At 55.8% G+C, this 20,470-nt stretch overlaps 1 protein-coding gene across 1 annotated transcript; it reads left to right on the top strand.

Moving 5' to 3' along the window:
• The first annotated feature begins 13,613 nt into the window (after positions 1 to 13,613).
• CHC_T00006546001 (hypothetical protein) lies at positions 13,614 to 13,997 on the top strand. Its single transcript, XM_005718914.1, has one exon. It carries the CDS (start codon positions 13,614 to 13,616, stop codon positions 13,995 to 13,997), a length of 384 nt encoding a protein of 127 aa, XP_005718971.1.
• Positions 13,998 to 20,470: the final 6,473 nt, after the last annotated feature.

Here is a 20,470-nt window from a genome sequence, read left to right as displayed (position 1 = left end):
GGCGAAACGTGCCCATGTGCGTCGTAAACGTTGTCTTATCCCGGTCTTCCGGAGCGACCGGGATCTGCCAATAACCGGAATTGCAGTCCAACGTGGTGAAGACGGCTGCATCTCCTAGCGAGTCGATGCAGTCGTCTATCCGTGGCAGCGGATACGAATCCGCTGCGGTCTTCGCGTTGAGACGCCGGTAGTCTACGCAGAACCGAAGAGAGCCGTCTTTCTTCGGTACGAGCACCACCGGGGACGCCCACTCGGTGCTCGCGGGTTCGATAACCCCTGCGTTCAACATCTTGTTGACCTCCTTCGCAACCATTTCGCGCATGGCTGGGCCCTTCCGATAGGGCATAGAACGAATCGGTTTCGTTCCCGGTTCGAGGGGGATGCGGTGCTCCGTGGCTTGGATCGTTCCAAGCGCACCGCTCCATAGATTCGAGTGCTTACGGAGCATCTCGAGCACGTGGCCACGGAGCTTGTCATCATCGATGTATGACAGGTCGATCTCTTTTTCCCAATCCATCGGTGGATTTTCGGGATCCTTTTGCTGGGGGAGTACAGTACCCCTCGCCGTCGGGTGGCCTAAAAGTGACCGGTCGACCGGGTCGACCCCCTACCCCCGGCGGTGGTCTTGTCGTCGGAGTTGGATCGGCCAACTCCTACCCCACCGACTTGATCGGTCAAGTCGGTCAGGTGTAGCGCGTGCGCGATCCCCTCAGCGACCTTACGTTCGGGAGTGAGGATCGCGAGGGGGTTGCGCTTCGCGTATCCCACGACGGTGTGCTTCGGAAGCCTCTTTTCTCGTCGTGAGAAATTCGCGACGATGACGTCGAAGGTCTGATTCGGTAGGACCTCCGCAACGCCATTCGTCAGCCTCACTCCATGTCGGTGTTGGAGTGAGGGCTTGGGTTCCAGGAAAACGAGGCCCCTCCCCGCGGTTGTCACACGCACGAGAGCTTGTGAAATCACGGGGATGGTAACCCAGCGGGCGATTCGGATTGCCTGCTGGGTCTCCTCGCGTACGTCCGGCCGACCCGTGTGACGCCAGTGACGCCTGGTTTGGGGAGTCGGTTCCCCCTTTTCGTCGACGATGGCGACGGAACCGCCTTAGCGTAGCTCCATTCGTTGAGCTTCGATGTCGATACATCGCACGTGCCTATCGATGAAGGCCATCCCGAGAAGGACTGGCACGGCGAGCTGGTCCGCGACTACGAACGGAATTCGGAACACCGTGTTCCTCAACCGGACAGCCAGGCGAAAGACGGCCGAAAGCTTGAGGGGATTGCTATTCGCGCCTGCCAGTCGTGGCAGAGGTGCGTCGCGCACGATGTAACGCGTCCAATCGGGGGAAGGTTGGCCTTCCTCACCAGATTATACCCCGAGCACGTATCAACGGCGATCGTGCGGATTTTAAATGCATTTCCCTCTGTGGCTGCTGAGCCGAGGACGTTGTAGATCTTCGACGTCATAAGGCAAATGACGCCGTCGACAACCTTCGGGGCGACCTTATCGGTGAGGTTGTTCCCCCGGGGCCTTCGATTTCGGTGCTGGCCCCGCTTGCGTTTCCTTCTCCCCCTTCCTTGGGGCGTCCGCGGATCAGTGACGCCCCTCGGATTACTCGAGTCCGTACGACACGGACCTTTCTCCGGCGACCTTGGGCTCGCGGGAGTCAGGGGGTAGACCGAATCTTTTCGGTCGTCGTTGCCCCCGTCGCCATCGTTACGCCTCACCGGAACGTCGGCTGTCCCGGTGTCTTGTTCTCCTAACGTCGGGCCTTCGGAGGCCTCGACGTGCGCTCCCTCCTGTATCGGCATTACAGGAGCTCCCGTGCCCGCCTCCGGAAGCGGGGGATGTATTATCGGACAATACCCCCCGTGTCCTTGGCGAGCACGCTGGATCGGGTCTAGTTCGTGGGGAAAAGACGGCTCACGCGACCGCGTGTACGTAACCGTCTTTACCCTTTTTTCGAACTACTCGTGCTATCGGAGCTAACCTCCTGGCTATCGACGGCCAGGTCTTCTTCGGGTAGCCGGCCGCGTGGGTCGGGACGATTCCCCCACTGCGGCTCAGCGGCCCTGGAGAAGTATTCGGGTACTTCCGGGCCTTGACCTGCGGCGTCCGGTCGTCGCAGGATATGGGGGACGAAGCGAGTCGGCTCTCCTTCGTGACCCTCCGTGGGTAGAGGGTACGGATCCTCTACCCAGTCTTGCAGGTACACTATCGCATTTTGTACCTGTTGGAGTAACCGAGAACGGTCTCGGTCCCCTCTTTCTCCTTGCCGGGGGTACCTTGTGTCCGCCTGCCGGTAGGCGGGTCGATCCCGACGATCGACTTCGTTGCGACGGTACCCGCCTCCACGGGGGGCGAAGCGTGCGCCCCCACCCGATCGGTTCGGGAAACCTTGACGCGGGGGACGGCCCTCGCCCGCCGCTTGCCGGAGGAGATTACGCGCACCGGGGCGCGTCTCCATCTGGTAGCGGTAGTTCCTGTACGCCGTGAACATTCGTTGTTCCGGCGACAGGAACGGGCACGCGTACATGGCATGCCCGTACGTACGGCATAGCCAGCACACGTACGCGCTGCCGTCCGTTGAGGCGAAGGTCGCCGCGTGCCGCGCCTCCTCATCGGTGAGGGGGGGCACGCGAGGCGCTTCGTCTCCTGCATCTCGGTTCGATATGTCGAGCTCTGCGACCCGGGGGTCCGTACCCCTTGCCACTCTTGGAGTGGCCGCGAACGCGGTTGCGTAACTCGATGTCGTTCCGGTCGACATCGGTGAGGGGGTTCGTGCCCCCACGGGTCCTGCTCCTTTCGTAATGAGGACAGGGTCGGCCTGCCACTCATCCTCCCCGATATAGAGGGTCGAGGCGGGCGAACTTGTCGCGGCGGACTTCGTAGTCCTGCCAGCCCTCCCTGCCGGTTTCGAATCCGGCAGAGGTAAACCGCGCCGAGCGCGGTACGTTGTACCTTACGCCGTGGCGATACGGCGGATGGTCGGAAGATCGGTCTTCTGACTGCCTGGCAGCCTTTGAACAGTTTCGGATACTGCGGCACGGGTTTCCGGTGCAAGTCCCCGCACGAAGTAGTGCGCGAGGGACTGTTCGGAGAAGACTGCCGTGCATCGGAACGCGGCAGTCTCGAGTCGGTCAGCAAACGTGCTTTCCGTCTCATGCGATTGCTGTCGCGCCGTAGCGACAGCGTCGTACGCTTCACCTAACACGTCGTCCGTGAGGTAGCGTTTTAAGAATTGATTCACGAGCCCCGGCCAGCTCACGTCGTCGTAGAGCTGGCCTGCGCGGAGGCCACGCATCGTATAACTCGTATACAGGCGCTCCGCGTCGCGCTCGAGGAAAGGCGCGAGGACTCGTACCGCAACACCTTCGGTCAGGTGTTGCGAGTTGAAGGTGATTCGAATATCCTTCAAGAACGGCAGCAGCTGGATCGGGTCGGTACCGTCGAAGCTGCGCATCGTGAGGCGGATCCCACAACAGCGTTGGACATACTTCGCGATCCGTCCCGCGTCACCCGAGGTAACGAGCCTCGAGGTGTTATCCAAGCGGTACATACGATAGTCAGCAACGGCGCTGAACTCTTGGATCATCGTATGTACCGGCTCGAGCCCGGGTTCAGCGGGACCCAGCGTGCCGAAGGAGGTAACCGGTAGCGTACGGACGTCTACCAGACCTGGATGCTCGGCGTAACTCGCCGGCGGGTAGCCGCCCCATCGGGGATCGACGGAGAACATCGGTTCTCCGGATCCGCGGGCGGCTCCTCCACGGTCCTGTTCGTCCGCGTACGATACGCGGTCCACTTTCCGCCTACTTCCGGCGATAGACGGAAAGGCTTGGGTCTCAGACGCGAAGTTCGCGTCTATCGGAGGACGGCTTCCTTCTGCAGTCCGACTGGTAGCGGCACCAGTCGGACGCCAACCTTCAGGGGCGGCGGCGCTCGGAGGTACGGTACCACCGGGCCCTCTCGAAGGGGTACCGGGTAGCCTTTCGGCCATGGTACGTTCCATGTCACGAGCACGCCGACGAGTGGCGTCGAGCTCAGCGGAGAGGTGCGCGAACGCACCTAATTGCTCTGCAGACGGAGAGGTTCGGCCCTCGGGTCGTCTTACCGAGGTCGGCCTCTCAGGGCGACCTTGCCCGGGCGGTCCGGGCGAGGCGAAACGGGAGTCTTCGACGAGCACTATCCGCGAGTGTAACTCGTCGATCAGTGCTCGGAGATTCTCTAAGGACTGCGTCACTCTATCGAACCTCCCTTCACGCAGGGAGCGGAGTTCGGCCATACATCGAGTGTATGCATGGTCCGATACATCGATCCGAAGGGAAGTACGGACTTCCTCGATGTATTCGGCTATGCGTTCGAACATCGCCGCCGCTCTTTCCTCGGAGGATCCGAGCGACGGTTCGCGGTCACGAGGACCTGCGTCGCCGTCGCCCGACGGGGCGGATGGGGACTGCACAGCGGCCGGACTCAGATCCGCCGCTTCGGAGCGGATCGAGGGCTCAAACTCTTGGCTCATCTCGACGCGATCGGTTCGCGGAGGGAAGCGGAAGTCTTCTCGGAGATCGGACTCCAGGGTGTTCTAGGTCGGGAGACCACTGTAGCATAAACACCCCCAGCGATAGGGGTGTATCCACAGTTCGACCGAGACCCCGTCCGATCGGGAAGACGGGGGTGAAGCAGGACACCAGCTAACGGTGCCGGGCAGCGGGCCCGGGTAGCGTGGTAGAGCGGGAACGGGGAGGACGCCGGTACGCGCGAGCGGTTCGACGCCTTGACGCCCCGGCGCGGTACTGGGTAACGATCCAGTACCGACGGGCGGAGGCGGAGCCGACTCGTGGGCGTACCGCGCGCGTCCTCAACCCGCGCTCGGTATCGCTCTAAGGTAGTTAGCGAACGCTACCTTAGAATAAGCGGGAAGTCGGACCTTGACGGTCGGTGGGTGACAAGTCCGTGCTTGTCCTCCTCCACCGCCGCCGGTCCGCTCCATATTTAATGTACATAATAACATATCATAATAGTACAGTACCGATGTACTGTAGCGACGTACTGTAGCGGTCGGTCGACACTGTAATACTGTCAGCCATCGGGGCTGACAGTACACGTGTGCGCGCGTTCTTCGGTCCCGCGCGTACACGTGTACACGTGCGCCCCTGTACTCGGGGGTACACGTGGTGGTACTGTAGAGCATCGAGCCCTACAGTAACCGATCCGGTTCTGAGTTGATCCAATCTAAAATAAAGCCCCAGGGGGGGTTATACTACACCATGTGCCTGAGGAGGTCGATTAAAGAGACCTTCTCAGCTGCTTTTCCTGTCTTCGGCAGCGCGAAATTCAGAAAAACTATGTTGACGGCGTCCTGGCATCGTGATAACGTCCTCTCTAAGGTTGAGACACGGGAAGATCTAGCCTTGATTGCTCCAAAAATTTCCCTCTTTTCAATAGCGAGCTGCTTCTCCAAACCACCATGCAGTTCCCGCATGACTCGAAGTATTCCGTGGTTACAGTCTTCCACGTGGTGTTGTGCGAAATGGGAGCACCGTGGCTGACTTGGCAAGGAACCTGCCACGGACTCACGACGCGTGGGAATAATGACGTCTTCCACACTTTGAGCTTCGGCGACTTCGTCTATCTCTGCTGCACTAGCCTGCACACTCTCGTAGACGTCCCCCTCCGGCTCGCGTCCATGGAGCTGGAACAACCAACGGTTCACCCGTTTGGGTTCAGGGTGTTCATCTTCCTCGCCTTGCTCTCCATCCCCGAACAAAAGGGAAAAGTCTTCACTAGGAGACGAAACAATGCCGCGCTTGCGCTTGCCCGAATGCGAATTTGCTGCATCAGACGGGCCACCTCCCTTACTTCGGAGGGGAAGCGAGCACGTGTCAGATGGTGGACTGCCTCGGGGCGTTCTGACCGTGTTACTTGAAACCAGACGGGCTTTTTGTCCAGCCGCCGCGGGAGTACCTTCGGCCGTAGCTCGAGGGGATGAACGGCGTTCTGCGGGGACCTCGGCTCCAGGCGCTCGGCTGTTAGAATTTCCAGATGGGCGGCCTAGCTGATTGCCTGACGCAGCGGGTTTGATGGCTACTGAACGTGAATGAGCACGCCCTGCTTTCTTCCCGGACCTTCTTCGCGGGGTCATTGCGCCTCAGTAGGAGCACAGGATGCGCAAAGAGGGGAGGGCAGGGAAACCCAATTTGACAGATTGGGAAAACGTGAAAGGGTCCAAGCACGCGCCTGATACTAGCGCAGGCAAGCATGAGCTTATTCTGGTACGATCACGTGATGGTTAGAGATATCATGGGCCAGCGCTGGTTCTGTATACAGCGAAATAGCATATCACTTTGCTACATCGAGGTATCAAAAACTCATTTCCGTTACAACTGTACCACTCCAGCAAACATTCTGGTCCAGTCGCTGCCCGGAAACAGACACGCCCCTCATCCCCGTGCTGAATAAGAACGGCTCAAAATCTGGCAAAAATTGCTGCCCGCAAACCAATGAAGCACAGACCACCGTTCATTGCTGGCAAAATCCAACATTTTTTGGTCCCAAAAATAGCAACATGATTGCTTTTATTAAATTTATCATAAATTTGACCTTCCTCTGATCAGTCTGCTCGCCATGTGTGGGACGCCTTTCTCGAAGCATGGTCGTTTGTTTACGAAGGGTATGTTAACAGCATGCGCGTAGATCAGGGTTCCGTGTTTGTATTAAAATTCTGAGAAGATGTTACCTTGATGGACGGTATTGATGGACGGTATCGAGCTCCAGTTCTCAGGGGTGCAATATCAAAACTTGCTTGGTGCTGGCAAACGATTCACGCTCCTATCCGACGCATCTTCGCCATATATTGCGGCCGCAATATCCTAATCTAGCCCCCGAGGTTACTTTGCGGCTGGCAGTGAAAGGCGCAAACGACACCCTGGGCCCAGATGGGCACGTCCCCTCAAAGCTAGTGTTTTCTGTCGACCCTGCTTTTTCTGAACAGAATTGAGCTCTCCCTACACAGAGAAATCGATTGCAAGCCTTGCAGTCATCCCGAAAAGAAATGGCCGCAGTCGCAGCTGCGATTGGTGTGGTACAACCGTAGAGTAGCTAAACCGTAAACGGCAAAAGGACAGGCTGTACCTAAAAACAAGGGAGCTTGGGAGACCGCTTCACTGGAGCGTAAGGTATGATTATCCGAATCGGTAGGAAGCACAGGACAATGGAGGTACACCGCACAGGACACACGCAATCGTACTGGGGAATAGAGCAGTACGGCCAGTGGCGAGCTGGAAACCTGCGGGAAACTACTAACCGTACCCAGTAAAGTATGCAGATGTATATGGGATGTTTATTTGATGTCTATTAGATATTTTTGGATATATTTTGGATGGGTCCTGGATGTGTAGGAGATGCTGATCGGGTGACGGCCTGATACGTGCTTTAGAGACTGGATGTCTAAAGGATGCCTGAAAGATGACTAAATGCTGATTGGATGTTTTAAAGATTACTTTTAGATATTTATAGCATGAGGGCCACCACAAACTGCGTAGCTTTAAAGCATCTAAGAGGAATCAGAGCATATTTGAGGCATCCATGAACCGCAGCAAGCCCTACCGCTCCATGCCTCAATTGCTACCCAAGGGTAGTCGCGGCCTCTGCGATCACCCGCGCCTGTGGCTCGGCGGATCCCTCAAGAACTACAGTTCTGCACCAGCTCGGCGATGCCCTGCATGCATTCGAGGAGTCGCAGTTCGTAGTCAACGAGATCAAGCCCAGCACTTTTACCTACACCGCGCGCGACCGAACCTCTGCGACCACCGGCGGCCAGCTCGATGCCGACACCCGCGTAAATAGTAAATAGAAGCTCGGACTGTTGTCTCGCTAACATCAGGAAGGTATTCCGTTTGAACCCAGAGGAGCACACGTCAGTAAAGAATGAAAGGCATGCACTATATTTGCCAAAGACGCAAGGATGTCCCCCACGGACATCTCGGTCTTGAAAGTAATCTGCGGGTTGCGCTCAGCAAAATCCGCGAGGTATTTTGCCACAAACTTGCGTATTCCTCGACTGCTCCCGATGCTGGCGCGGTATCGCACAATTACCTCATTTAGCTCCCACACTCCTCGTCGCGCCATTGTTGTATCAGTCAAGCAATCGTTTGTTCACAAGGCCTCGTGAAAGCAGAAGAGTGCTCCCAGATACCACCGCTTGCGACAGACTTTCAGCCGCCGACGCGTTTTTGACCTCGTCGTTGACCTTGCCTGTAAATCTGAGTACCGTATGGAGTTGCTGGGCAATCTGCAGATCAGCGTGCTCTTGTGGACATCAAATGTAGGAAATTCTCGGAAGTGGCTTTGACGACGAGATGGCAGTCAAGTCTGCCGCTGATTTGTTTTGTGGATCACGGATCAAAGAAAAGCCCAAAAGTTTTTCAAAAATTATTATTGAATATGAAGACCATCAACTTGGACGACGTTTAATTCACCGATGCCTTTATCCGCGTCGCATACATTTCTGCTTTACCGCGCTGTATCCATCATAGACATGAGGATGATGACGGACCGCAAGGACAGACTGTCAGCATTACAGTCTGTCACCAGCGGTACTTAGACCCACGAGACGGCGACGACGAGTAAAGACACCCCCATGAGGATTACGATTCATCAGTTTATGGCCTGCTTCGCACCACTACGACACAACATCAACTGAACGCAAACTGGATCGCGCTACACGCACTCGCAGCCGTCGAGCGTCTGCAAACAGACGAGCCGGAAAGACAGGCATCACAACCCGCCCCCGCCGCCCCCTTTCCGAATCCTCATCAACACCCAACCTCCTGCATCCAGCAGCCCTTCTCTACATCCCTCCTCCCAGGCACCAACGATCTCACACGCTCACCACCATGGACATTAAGGATATCCCCAAGCTCGACCGATCTAACTATGGACCATGGCTCCTGGCCATAAAATCCGCAGCCTACACACAAGATGCAATCGAACATATCGAGGGCAACCCGCCCACCCCAGACGGCGAGCAGGAACGAAAATCCTACCTCCACGCCAAGCACAAACTCTTGGGCAAAATGCTAGCCACAATACCAGCGGACATCATCAACCTCCTTCTTATGCCAGACGAAAACCCCACACCACACGACATCCTCGAGAAGCTCAAAGCTCATCTCGACACAACAAATGCGAGTGACCACCTGTACCTAAAACAACTAGCGGAACAGTGCCACATCGAACCAGGCCAATCAATCCATGAATACATCCAACGCCATGAGACCATTAGGGCGCAAATGATCGCGGCTCGCTACCCCGACATCGCCAAACAGAGCGCAACAGTAGACGACATGATCGAAGGCCTCAAACAAAACCCAACAACAGTGGACATCGGACTCCAGCTCCTGTCACTGCAACCCAAAGACGTGAAGGACTTCGTGCACAAATACAATCGAATCGAAACATACCTTCAAGCCATCCAACCAAGCAACCCTTGGCCACAAGCAGCAACCAGCCCACGAGCGTACCTACCAACCCACGGGCGCCGCCCCCAACCCCGCCAAATACGCCGACCCGCCACAAAACACACCAACCCCTGCCGCCATCACATCTCAAAGGGCGTCAGGAACCCGCAACACGCGGACAGCGAATGTCGAGACCAAAATCATCCGCAGAATCAAAAGACAGCACGTCGGCGACCCGCCGCCAAGGCACGAGCCATTCTCGAACCAGACGACGCGCATTACAGTGAGCTCAACATGGACGACACCGACACCGAACCCGACCACCATCAAGGCGAGGCGGGTACGTTCATCCTAGACTCGGCAGCGCATCCCACGCACACATCCCGCCCCCTACCACACATGAAGCTCCTCGCCCATCTCACAAAATCTCTCACAGCAACTAACCAACCCACGAAATGCACCCACGCCGGCACCATTCAGACATATACCAATAAGGGGTACCCCCTACGCCTCAAAGCAGTACACAGCCCGAACATTCCATACACACTAGTATCTTTCCACGCTCTAGCATCACTAAAATGCACGGTCACATTTGACAGAAATACGGCACACATCAGGGACAGACAAAACAAAGTCATCGGCACGGCTCCATAGAATAAATCACTGCACGCCTATGCCTGGTCACCCCGAAAAAGCACCACCCGACACACAGCCAAAAGTGCACGCACCATGCTACCACGAGCCAACAACCGCACGACGACCAAGCAACCAACGGCCACAGCACAGGCCACCCCACCCCGATCAGCGACAAAATCAGCACACCTATTGCCAAATCGCACACCCACCAAAACCCGATCGCCAAAAATACAACACTTCCACGACCCCAATCCACACACACCCAAACAACTGACAAAAACCACAGCAACCGCGTACGAGTGTCACCTCACCCTCAACCACTCCCCGCCCAAAGCGCTCCAACGCATGGCACAGGAAGGAACCATCACCAACTTCCCAGCCAGCCTCCAAGGCGCCCCCCACCCATCAGCTGTTCCTCATGTGCGCACGCTCGACAATCTCCCCGGCCGCACCCAACCGCACACCACTCACAACAAATCGCAGAGCAACTCAGCTCAGACACATGCGGCCCCATCACGCCCCCGTCAACACACGGAAATGCACATATATTCACCTGCATAGACACGGCCAGCAGATACCTGGTCACCTACTACATTTGCAAGAGACAAGAAGTGAACGCCATAATACTGCAGTTGTTCCACACGTTGTCCCTACAAAACAAACTCCCCCAGGCGTACAGGACAGACAACGCTAAAGAATTCACATCGACGCACGCAAAAAGCACATATCAATCTCACGGCATACAGCATATAACCAACACCCCCCACCAGCCACAAGAAAATTCTATTGCCGAAAGAATCAACAAAACGCTGTTCACAAGTGCCAGAGCAGCACTTCATCACGCGTCACTACCACCCCAATTTTGGGAGGGCGCAGTACGCGATGTTGTCTTCAACTACAACATAATGAGACACAGCGTCACCAAAAAAAGCCCGTGGAGCCTTTGGCACGGCTGACCAGCGCGCATGACACGCATCTTCGCCTTCGGGCAAATCGGAACGGCACCAATTCACGCACACAAAACCAAACTCCAAGCTCGCAGCGAACCCGTCCGATACATGTTCCCAACATCGGAAACGCACATCATGACCATCACGATAAACAGTGCGCGATACAGGGTCATCCGAGCGATCGACTTCAAACCATACTCACGACACCGGGATCCCACACACACGTCAACGCACGCATTCAAAACCAAACTGACAAAACCCAAACCTCGAGCACAAAGCAACAACAAGCACCGATACATACCACCACCACGAACCATCGACCAAACCACAACAGCACCACGCCATGCCCACGCAGCACGGCAGTACCCGGACGCGGCAGAATGGGAGACCGCACACAACGCTGAATTAGACATGCTGGACCAACAGACCACGATAAAATGGATACCGCCATCAGACGTGCCCCCGCACGAAAAACTCATACCCCTCACGATGACGTACAGATACAAACGTACACCAACAGGAAAAATAGCAAAACGAAAGGCACGCTGTTCCATACGAGGCGACCGCATGCAGACAGGCAAACACTTCGATCCTAAACAAACGTGCACTTTCATGGCAGAGAAAACGTCAGTGCGCACAATCGTAGCAATCGCCGCATCACACAGATGGCCTCTACAGTACATGGACATCACGGCTGCGTACTTACACGAGACACATGACCCCCGCTTCCCCATCTATGTGAGACAGCTCCCCCGATTCGACGGCAACCTCAAGCACGGCACCAAAGCGGGACAACTAATAGGCAACCTATATGAGGGCCGATCCGCCGGCCACCGTTACAGCGCCGGCCTTCAGAAACACCTCACCACGCGAGGCTATCAGCAATGCGACAGCCATCCATGTCTATTCACCAAAACACACACAACGGGCATACTGCTGTTCGCTGTAAGCATGGACGACTTCCTAGTCACCGCTTCAAACCAAGCACTCATCAATGAACTACTCACCGCCCTCAAGCAAAATTACAACATCAAAAATCTCGGTTTCCCTCATTTGTACCTCGGATGGCAAATAACACGCGACGCACAAGGAAGCATCCACATCTCGCAAGAACAGACCATAAGCACGATACTTGCAAAACACAACATGTCGGAATGCAATCCAAAAACAACCCCCGCGCCGCAAAAGCCAAACAAGAACGTAGAGAACCAAACAGCGCACCTATCCCCCACGCTTGCCAACCACTACCGCTCCATTCTAGGAGACCTCCGGTATGTCGTCGACAGCACTCGCTACGACGCATACCACACCACCAACCAGCTGACGCGACACAGCAAGCAACCGAGCCAAGCAAATTGGCACGCGCTCAAATGGCTCCTGCGATATCTCGAGGGCACCAAGAGCAAGGCCATCTCGTATCACGCTCGAGCCCCGATATGTCTGCGCACATACAGTGACGCAGACTATGCAAATGCCAAAAGCCGCAAGTCGCTCACAGGCATAATACACACTATCGGCCACTCCCCGATAGCCTGGACATCGGCGCCACAAGACGGCGTAGCCCTGTCAACCTGCGAGGCTGAATACATAGCAGCCTCGCTCGCCGCCCAGAAGACGCTATGGCTTCGTCGGCTGCTTCGGGACATGAAGCACCCACAACAGCACCCCACGACAGTATTCATCGACAACCAATCGACCATACAAGTCGCGGAAAATTCCGCCCCCACGCGCAGAAGGAAGCTCATCGATGTCAGGCACCACCACCTTCAACATCACATCCAAGGCGCCGCTATCATCGCGCAACACATCCCATCCGCGGGCAACCCAGCAGACCTATTCACAAAAGCGCTCGGACCCATCCGCTTTCAAGAAATCTGCAAAATCATCCAACCAAATGAGCCCCGCAGCCCCGATCCGAAAGCGCACCCCGGCACAACCTTCACGCGCACCCCTCAGCGTCCCCCGGGACTGACGGACCGCAACTCTCTTCATCAGACGCTGACAGGTGCGCGCGTGACCGACCGCAAGGACAGACTGTCAGCATTACAGTCTGTCACCAGCGGTACTTAGACCCACGAGACGGCGACGACGAGTAAAGACACCCCCATGAGGATTACGATTCATCAGATGATGCAAATTTGTGAGCGCAGGAAGAGGCTGATGTGACCAGGGAACCGCGCTATGCAGCTTGAAATCATATCTCAGTTTTCGAGAAAGTGTTTGACTGCACCTGCATCAGCTGCAGCCGGGAAGACGGTATCGTTTATCCCAACCGCCGTGCGCCCGCTGTCCTCAACGAGACATTGGTCACATACCTTAAATGGGGGATAGATTTGATGGAGCCCTCGCTGGAGGCGGAAGAAGCCTCATGCCAGAAGTTGGCGTCGTGAATGCTGTACAACAGCTTGCATTGAACGAAACTTTGGTGACCGCAGACGAGTCTGGTAACCTTGTCATTTTCCGTGCGATTCCGAATCCTTACCATGGAGGGTTTATGGTGACGCAAGAGTGTGGAGTGACGAATCAGGATGCAATGACGAATGCCATCAAGCTCTCTCAAATGACCTCAATGCTCAATGACAACGACAGATGCGCAAAGTATGCGGAGGCATTGTCTCGCGCTTTGCAAAAGCGGCCTGAGAGTAGGGTTTTAGACATCGGGACTGGGACTGGATTGCTAGCGATGTTAGCAGCTCGTGCTGGTGCGAAACATGTGGATGCAGTAGAGCTGTTCCAGCCGTTGGCTAACCTGGCAACACGAGTTGTAGAAGAGAACCAAATGCAAGACAAAATATCAGTGCACGTCGGCGCCTCAACTGATTTTCATGCGCCACAAGATGACTTCCAAGCGAAAGATCTCGCGCTGCCTAAGAGGGCTGATGCTCTTGTTACCGAGGTTTTTGATAGTGCTCTGCTCCGAGAAAATTGCCTCGAGACAATCTCCCATGCATGAAAGAATCCACTTAGAGAGAACGCTACTGTAATACCCGCTAAAGCCGCGCTTTATGGCGCGGTTCTGCAAAACGAATTTTGTGCAAATTTCAATAGGCTCGGGAGCACGTTCCCCTTTCATCGCAGTGAAAATGCGAAAGACTGCTAGGGGAGGGGCCAAGGCCTTTCGCTTCACATGGAAGCACTGGAAGAAGGAAAAGACTACGAATTTTTGACTGAAGCTGTCGAGTTGTTCAGCTTCGATTTTGAGTCTCAAGGTCTGGAAGAATGCAGCGAGAGGAAGCAAAGTCGCTACATACGGCGAATCCGGAATGGGACGCCAAACACGATTGTGACGTGGTGGGAACTGGACCTTACAGGAAACGGAGAAGCTGTCTACTCAAAAAAACCTGGGGTTGAGAACTGGCAGGATCATTGGCTGACTGTTTTCAATCCCATGCTGGCAACGCAAGGTGCAGCGTCAAACGATGAGAGGATTCCAATAACCATGCGACACGACCGGATGTCATTCTCATTTACATGGGCTGGATAGCAGCGCGCCAGATACATGTACCTGTGGGTACCATATATTGCCGGGTGGTCCGTACCGCATCTATGAATTAGGCGACGCAAACTGGCTGGCTTCTTTAAAATTAAACATAAAAAAGGCCATGGAGAAGGCAGGCTCCAGTGGAAAGGGAATGAAGGAGAATGAAGCCAAGGTGGCTCGGCCACTTCGCTGTATAGACATCAGTGACAGCGGAATCTGTGCGCTGCTGGCGAGCAAAGTGGCGTACAAGAACAAGGCCATAGAAATCGTCTCTATCGAGGAAGACAGTGAATTCTCGGCGTTACTGTACAGACAAGTGGTGGCACATCAAGCGACGGAGACGTCGCATGCAATATACATGGAGTACACGCCCCTATCATCCCCTGTGGAAGCAGAGAACGTGCAAAAGCAGGACAAGTCCGACTATAGCGGTTTGGAAGTGGTGATGTCCGAGCCGTTCACACGGGCCATGTCATCGTATCCGTTGTCAACACTGCAACCTGATCATACAACGCAACGTTCTCGCGGACGTGCTTTCGGCAAACGCGGTGATGGTGCCAGGGACAGCACGAGTGATAGCGCAAGCGATCTGCTTCCCGAAAGATACAATGCAGCGATCATTTGGGGCAATTGACGAGGTACAGGGGCTGCATCACCGCAGCTTGAGCGCGCTGTACTCTGACTGGCCCAGGGAAGAACGGGTGTCGCTCCCCCTCTTCCAATACAGGATGTCACCCAGCAGTGCGGCAGTGGTGCTCCATGAATACGACCTCTTCACGTTTTCCCCGAAACAGATAACAAGCATGACGGAAGGCGACCTAATTGTGGACACAGCAAAGGGCGTGGACGCGGTACGTCTCTGGGTGGAGTACAACGGAATGAAAATGTCGGCGGTGGAGCGAAGCGAGGTATCGCTAGTGGGGGAAGCGTTGAGGACGCAGGTCGGCACGAGCGGACGGGTGGTAGTCCGGAGCGGGTTTGCAGCCTCGACAGGCACGTTCACTGTGTGTGTGCAGAGTAGGTTTAGCTAAGCGGTGTCGCGCGGCGCGGGCTGATGGGGGCTAAACGAAGCGGAGATCTGGACGGGGTTATCATCCGGCGAGGCGACCCTGCTGGTGCCGCCTGCCCTGAGCCCGCTCCTCTCGTTGCCGGTGTACATGAGCCTGACGCCGACGGCGAGGCCGACGGCCGACGGGACGACGCTGGCGCCGAGGATGCCCCACATGCCGCCACAGTTGGCAGCGGCGGCGTGGCGGTACGAGCGCAGCGACGCCGGGTGGTACGCAGCGCACGGCGCGGCCAGGATGGCGTCGTAGCTGTCGCGCGCGGCGGCGAACGCGGCGCCGTTCCCGCCGCGGTCCGGGTGGTGCTTGAGCGCCGCCGCGCGGTACGCAGCGCCCACCTCCGTGGGAGTCGCTGTAGTGCAATACGCACCTGGAAAGGGGGGTGAAAAGAAAGGAAAATATTTGGATATGAAAAGTAGTCCGGGTTTGGGGGACACACGTGTGAATAATTGCACAGTTTTAATTTTTAATTATTTTATTTTATTTAGTTAATTAGTTGGCATTAATTTTGCTGACACTAGATTAGATATAGAATCTAGAGCCGGGAGCTACTGTACTCGCCCCGGCGGGGCTCTATATAACTTAGCCCTTTGACCGAACAAGTCAATAAACCAACCCGAGTTGCCGGAGTTGAATGTCGCCTTGGTCGAAGTCCGTCTCTACCAAGACGCTCCCTTTTACCTAAGCCTACGGCATCCTCTATCGCTCGGGGTTCCCTTTTCTCTTTCCTTTATTTCCCTATCCTTTTCTATCTCTAATTCTACCTATTTTTCCCTTATCTTGTGTTGGTGCCATCGGCCTCGGTTGCGACCGAACCGGTGTAGGTGTTTCGAGCCATCAGGCGACACAGTTGACGTAGCGCTGCTACTGTGACCCATTTTCCGACGGAGACTGTTGCAACGACGTCTCCCTCGAAGGGCTCCGTCGTATTACGAGCCAGTGTTGGTACCATCGGTGTCGGTTGCGACCGAACCGGTGTAGGTGTTTCGAGCCATCGGGCGGCACGGTTGACGTAGCGCTGCTACTTTCATTTCATCCCGTCGGGCTGCGTTGCGACTCCCCCGTCGAGGGCCTTGTCGCGTTACAAGGTGTCGAAGAAGCTCAACGAGCATTGGCCTTACAACTCAGTGGAACCGGGGTACCTACGTACGCGCCCCCCTCCACACTCGTCGAGCAGATCTCTTCGCAAGTCTCTACCACACCGATCCCGGGCCGGGCTATTTCTCTGTGCCCCCCCCCCCATCAGGGATCTGAGCTACTACGAGTCGCAAGCTCGTTTAAACGGAGAAGGGAGAGTCGGACACTCCGTAGCGCTGTGCCATCGGCAGTTCTTCTTTTTGTTGCTGTTGTTGTTTTTGCTGGACCATCGGACCGCGGTCTCTGCCCGACAGGCGCATTGCACTACAAAAGTGGTCTCCCGACCTAGAATTTTTGTTTACTGTTCAGGAGACCCGACCTAGAATTTTTGTCGACGACAGTCTCGGTCTGGAGACACACTACAAAAGTGGTCTCCCGACCTAGAATTTTTGTTTACTGTGCAGGAGACCTGATCAAGAATTTTGCCTACGAAAGTCCAGGTCAGGAGACGCTCTACACAAGTGGTCTGGGTAACGGACTCTTTCTTTATTTTCTTTTTGTTTGTAACTTTTTTGCTGCGTAGGTCCGCTCGTACGAGCGATGTCAACAAGCGTACCCGGGGACGTCGGTCCCGGGGCGAGCAGAGCCGGATCGGCACGAGCGTCGAGGATCCCGAGGGGTCCTCGCACCCGGAGCCAGGCCAATACGGCCACGGACCCTGGAGATCAAGAATCCCCGACGGGGATTGAAACCGACAAGGATAACCTATCCTACAGGTTCGAGAAGATGGGCGAGGAAATTCGCCAAGAGATGACGAAAAATCTCGAGGCTGAATTAGCCCTCGTCCGGAAGCAACTGGAGTTGCAAGGATCCGAGTTCCACACCGTTTTGGGAGAGCTGTCGGCTCGAGTGGATCTCGTCGAGAAGGAGCGAGGAGATGCGACCGACGGTCTGGAACCGGAGGTCCTCGCCTCGTTGAAAATTTCGGTCAAGGACGCGAGGCGCGACGCGAATCAAGCCTTGGAGTCCTTAGGAAAATTCAGAGCAAGCATCGATGACCGATTCGATCGCGCCGCGCAACGTCTCAAGGACCTTGAGCAGGCCGCGGATCAAGCTCCGCAAGGATCGGACGACGAGCCGCTCCCTTCGGGTAGAGAGGGCGACCGTCGGTCGAAGAAGGACAAGCCCGCTCGGCAGCGGAGTTCCAAGTCGAAGCCCTCGAAGAAGGACAAGCGACGTACAAGCAAGGGTCACTGTAGTGACGATCCGGAGAACCGCGACTCACAGTCGGAGTCGCTTGGTCCCTCCGAAGATGGTAACGGCGGTTCGTCGAACCATTCGGGCGATTTCGAACGCCGTTCAGAAGACGGAAATGGACTTTCGTCAAGCAAGAAAATTCCTCCAGACGAGGCGGAGTCACTTCGTCCGCCTCGCGGAGAGACAAGGACGCGGAGCCCGAAGATGTCGCAACGCGGCGCGGGCCGCGATGGGAGGAGTTGGAGGAGCTGAATCCGACCAACTACCTCTTCAAGAAGTTACTTTCGTACCGAACGTACCGCTTGCGGAACCCGCAGACATATTTTTCAAGTTCCCGGCGGACCGCCGTGCGAAAAATTAGGAGAGATATTCAGCCTAAGGTGAAGAAGGACAACACGTTCACAGGAGAGGACGGGGTCCTTGTGTTGGATTTTTTGGCAAAATTAGTTCAAGAGTTCGATACTCAAGAAATGAACGAGGGGCAAGCGATCCGCCTGTTGCCTGAATTTTTAAGCGGCATCGCCTTGAGACAGTACACTTCGGTGTCTCAGACGGCCGGGGCCCATCACGGAAAGATATCCGTTTGGCCGGAGGCCGTACAGTGGTTGTTGAGGAGTTTCGCAACCGACGAAGCGATCCGTCAAGCTGTGCTCGCATTGCGAGAAGTTCAGCAAAGACCGTCTGAAGACGAGATGGAATTTTATATCCGTCTGACGGACGCGAGCAATCGATGTGGAAACGTATATTCGATGGAAGAACAAATGACGATGTTTATTGAAGGACTCGATTCGAGTATCAAGCCGATGGTATCTCAATACCGGCAAGACAATCGGGACGTTTCATTTTTGAGACTAGTGAATTACGCGAAGGCGCATGGCTCGGCGAGCCGCGCTAAGGACAAGAAGACCAAGAAGGTCACGATTCAGACGCCGTCGACGTTCAAGGCGGGGAAGAAGCCGAGGGCTTCTTATCCTGGTCGCAAAAGTCACGCCGCCGTCCATTTAGCCGAGTCCATTTCAGCGACAGATGAGCGCGGTGCGCATGGAAGTAGCGAAAATCACTACGAAGAAGCGTTACTAGCCGAAGGCGAGTTCATGGAGCCATCGGAGGGCTACGGACACGAGGACTACGGGGACAGCGGGTCGTCAACTCTACCGACGCCTGCATACACGACGGAGTCGTTTTCAGAGCCCACGGATCCCGTGATGATGTTTCGGGGGCGCGGCCACACGCCGGCGCCGCGCATTCCGATGGAAGACAAGGGTACGACGTTTCGAAGGCCGGGCTGGATGGGAAGGCCGCAACGCCAAGGAAGGCCGCCGGCTCGTGGAGGACCTAGGACGCCGTATCCCGTCGAGACGCACGGTCTGGTGTGCTATCATTGCTATGAAAAGGGGCACGCCGCGCCAACGTGCATTCTTTCCCTCCGGGAAATGCACCGAGTTTTGGAAAATTATGAGGCGTTGTCTCCGATGGAGAGGTTAGGGATACTATCGACGAGTTACCTGAAGGTCAAGAATTGGTTCGATTCGCAGACGGCGAGCACGCCGAGTGCTTCGACGCCGAGGTCGAACCAACCCTTCAGAGGGCCCACCGCGGGGCCTGCGCCGTCGGATGTGAGAAGGATCCCGCAGCGGCCGGAAAAGTAGAGAGGGGAATCTCGCATGAGTCGCGAGAGGCACAGGGTCGACGTACAGTGCCCGGGGCTCAGCCCCGTTCCCCGTCTCTAAAGGAAAAATTTGGCCTCGAGGAGGAGGTCGTTGGATTGGTGGATAAGCCGCCCAGAGGGCCAGCTCAAGTCAAGAAAATTCTGAGCCGAGCCCGAGATCATCCGCTGGAAGAAGTTCGAAGACCCTGGTACAGGGTTAAGCGAAGGGAGTGTCCCGAGAAGATTTTGGTTCTTGCGCGAAAAAACTACAAAGTTTACGCGGACATCGGACCCACAATTGGATTGATGAGCCGGGTGTTGTCTGTTTTAGACACCGGCGCGGGACCAAACCTTGTGCGAAAATCGGAACTCCCAGCTGGAATGGAATCTCTAGTGTCCTACGGACCGACCCAAGATATCGGCGACGCGAACAATAGGCCACTCCGGACTCTCGGCACAATTAGAATGCCTGTGAGGCTTGGAAAATTTGTGGCCGCAGCCGAGTTTATTGTATGCGAAAAACTAGCCGTCCTACTAATTCTAGGCGCGGACTACTGTGACCGGTTTGTGGAAGCAATTTATCCAAGGAAGAAAACGGTTGAGTTGGCGGATTTCTCGGAGGTCCCGATAGTTAGGCGGTTCTCGACGAGAAAAGGGAAGAAGAATCTCGTCCCAGGAGAGGACGAGAATGATGGAAAGGGGGAGCGAATTTCCCCTAAGGTAAAAGTGGCAAGAGCCACGACTATCGAGCCAGGGACGCAACGCGTCGTGGAGTGCACCTCAAAGAGGGCGGGCTTGGTTGTGGTTCAGCCGTACTCGTCCTTGTACGAAAGGCACGGGTTGACGTGCACGAATGGTGTCGTTCAGGTTGAGCCCGACCGGCCATTTCGATTACTCGT

The sequence above is a fragment of the Chondrus crispus genome, genomic scaffold (assembly GCF_000350225.1).
Source record: "Chondrus crispus Stackhouse genomic scaffold, scaffold_45, whole genome shotgun sequence".
Lineage (NCBI taxonomy): Eukaryota > Rhodophyta > Florideophyceae > Gigartinales > Gigartinaceae > Chondrus > Chondrus crispus.
This window is presented reverse-complemented; position numbering and strand designations above follow the sequence as displayed.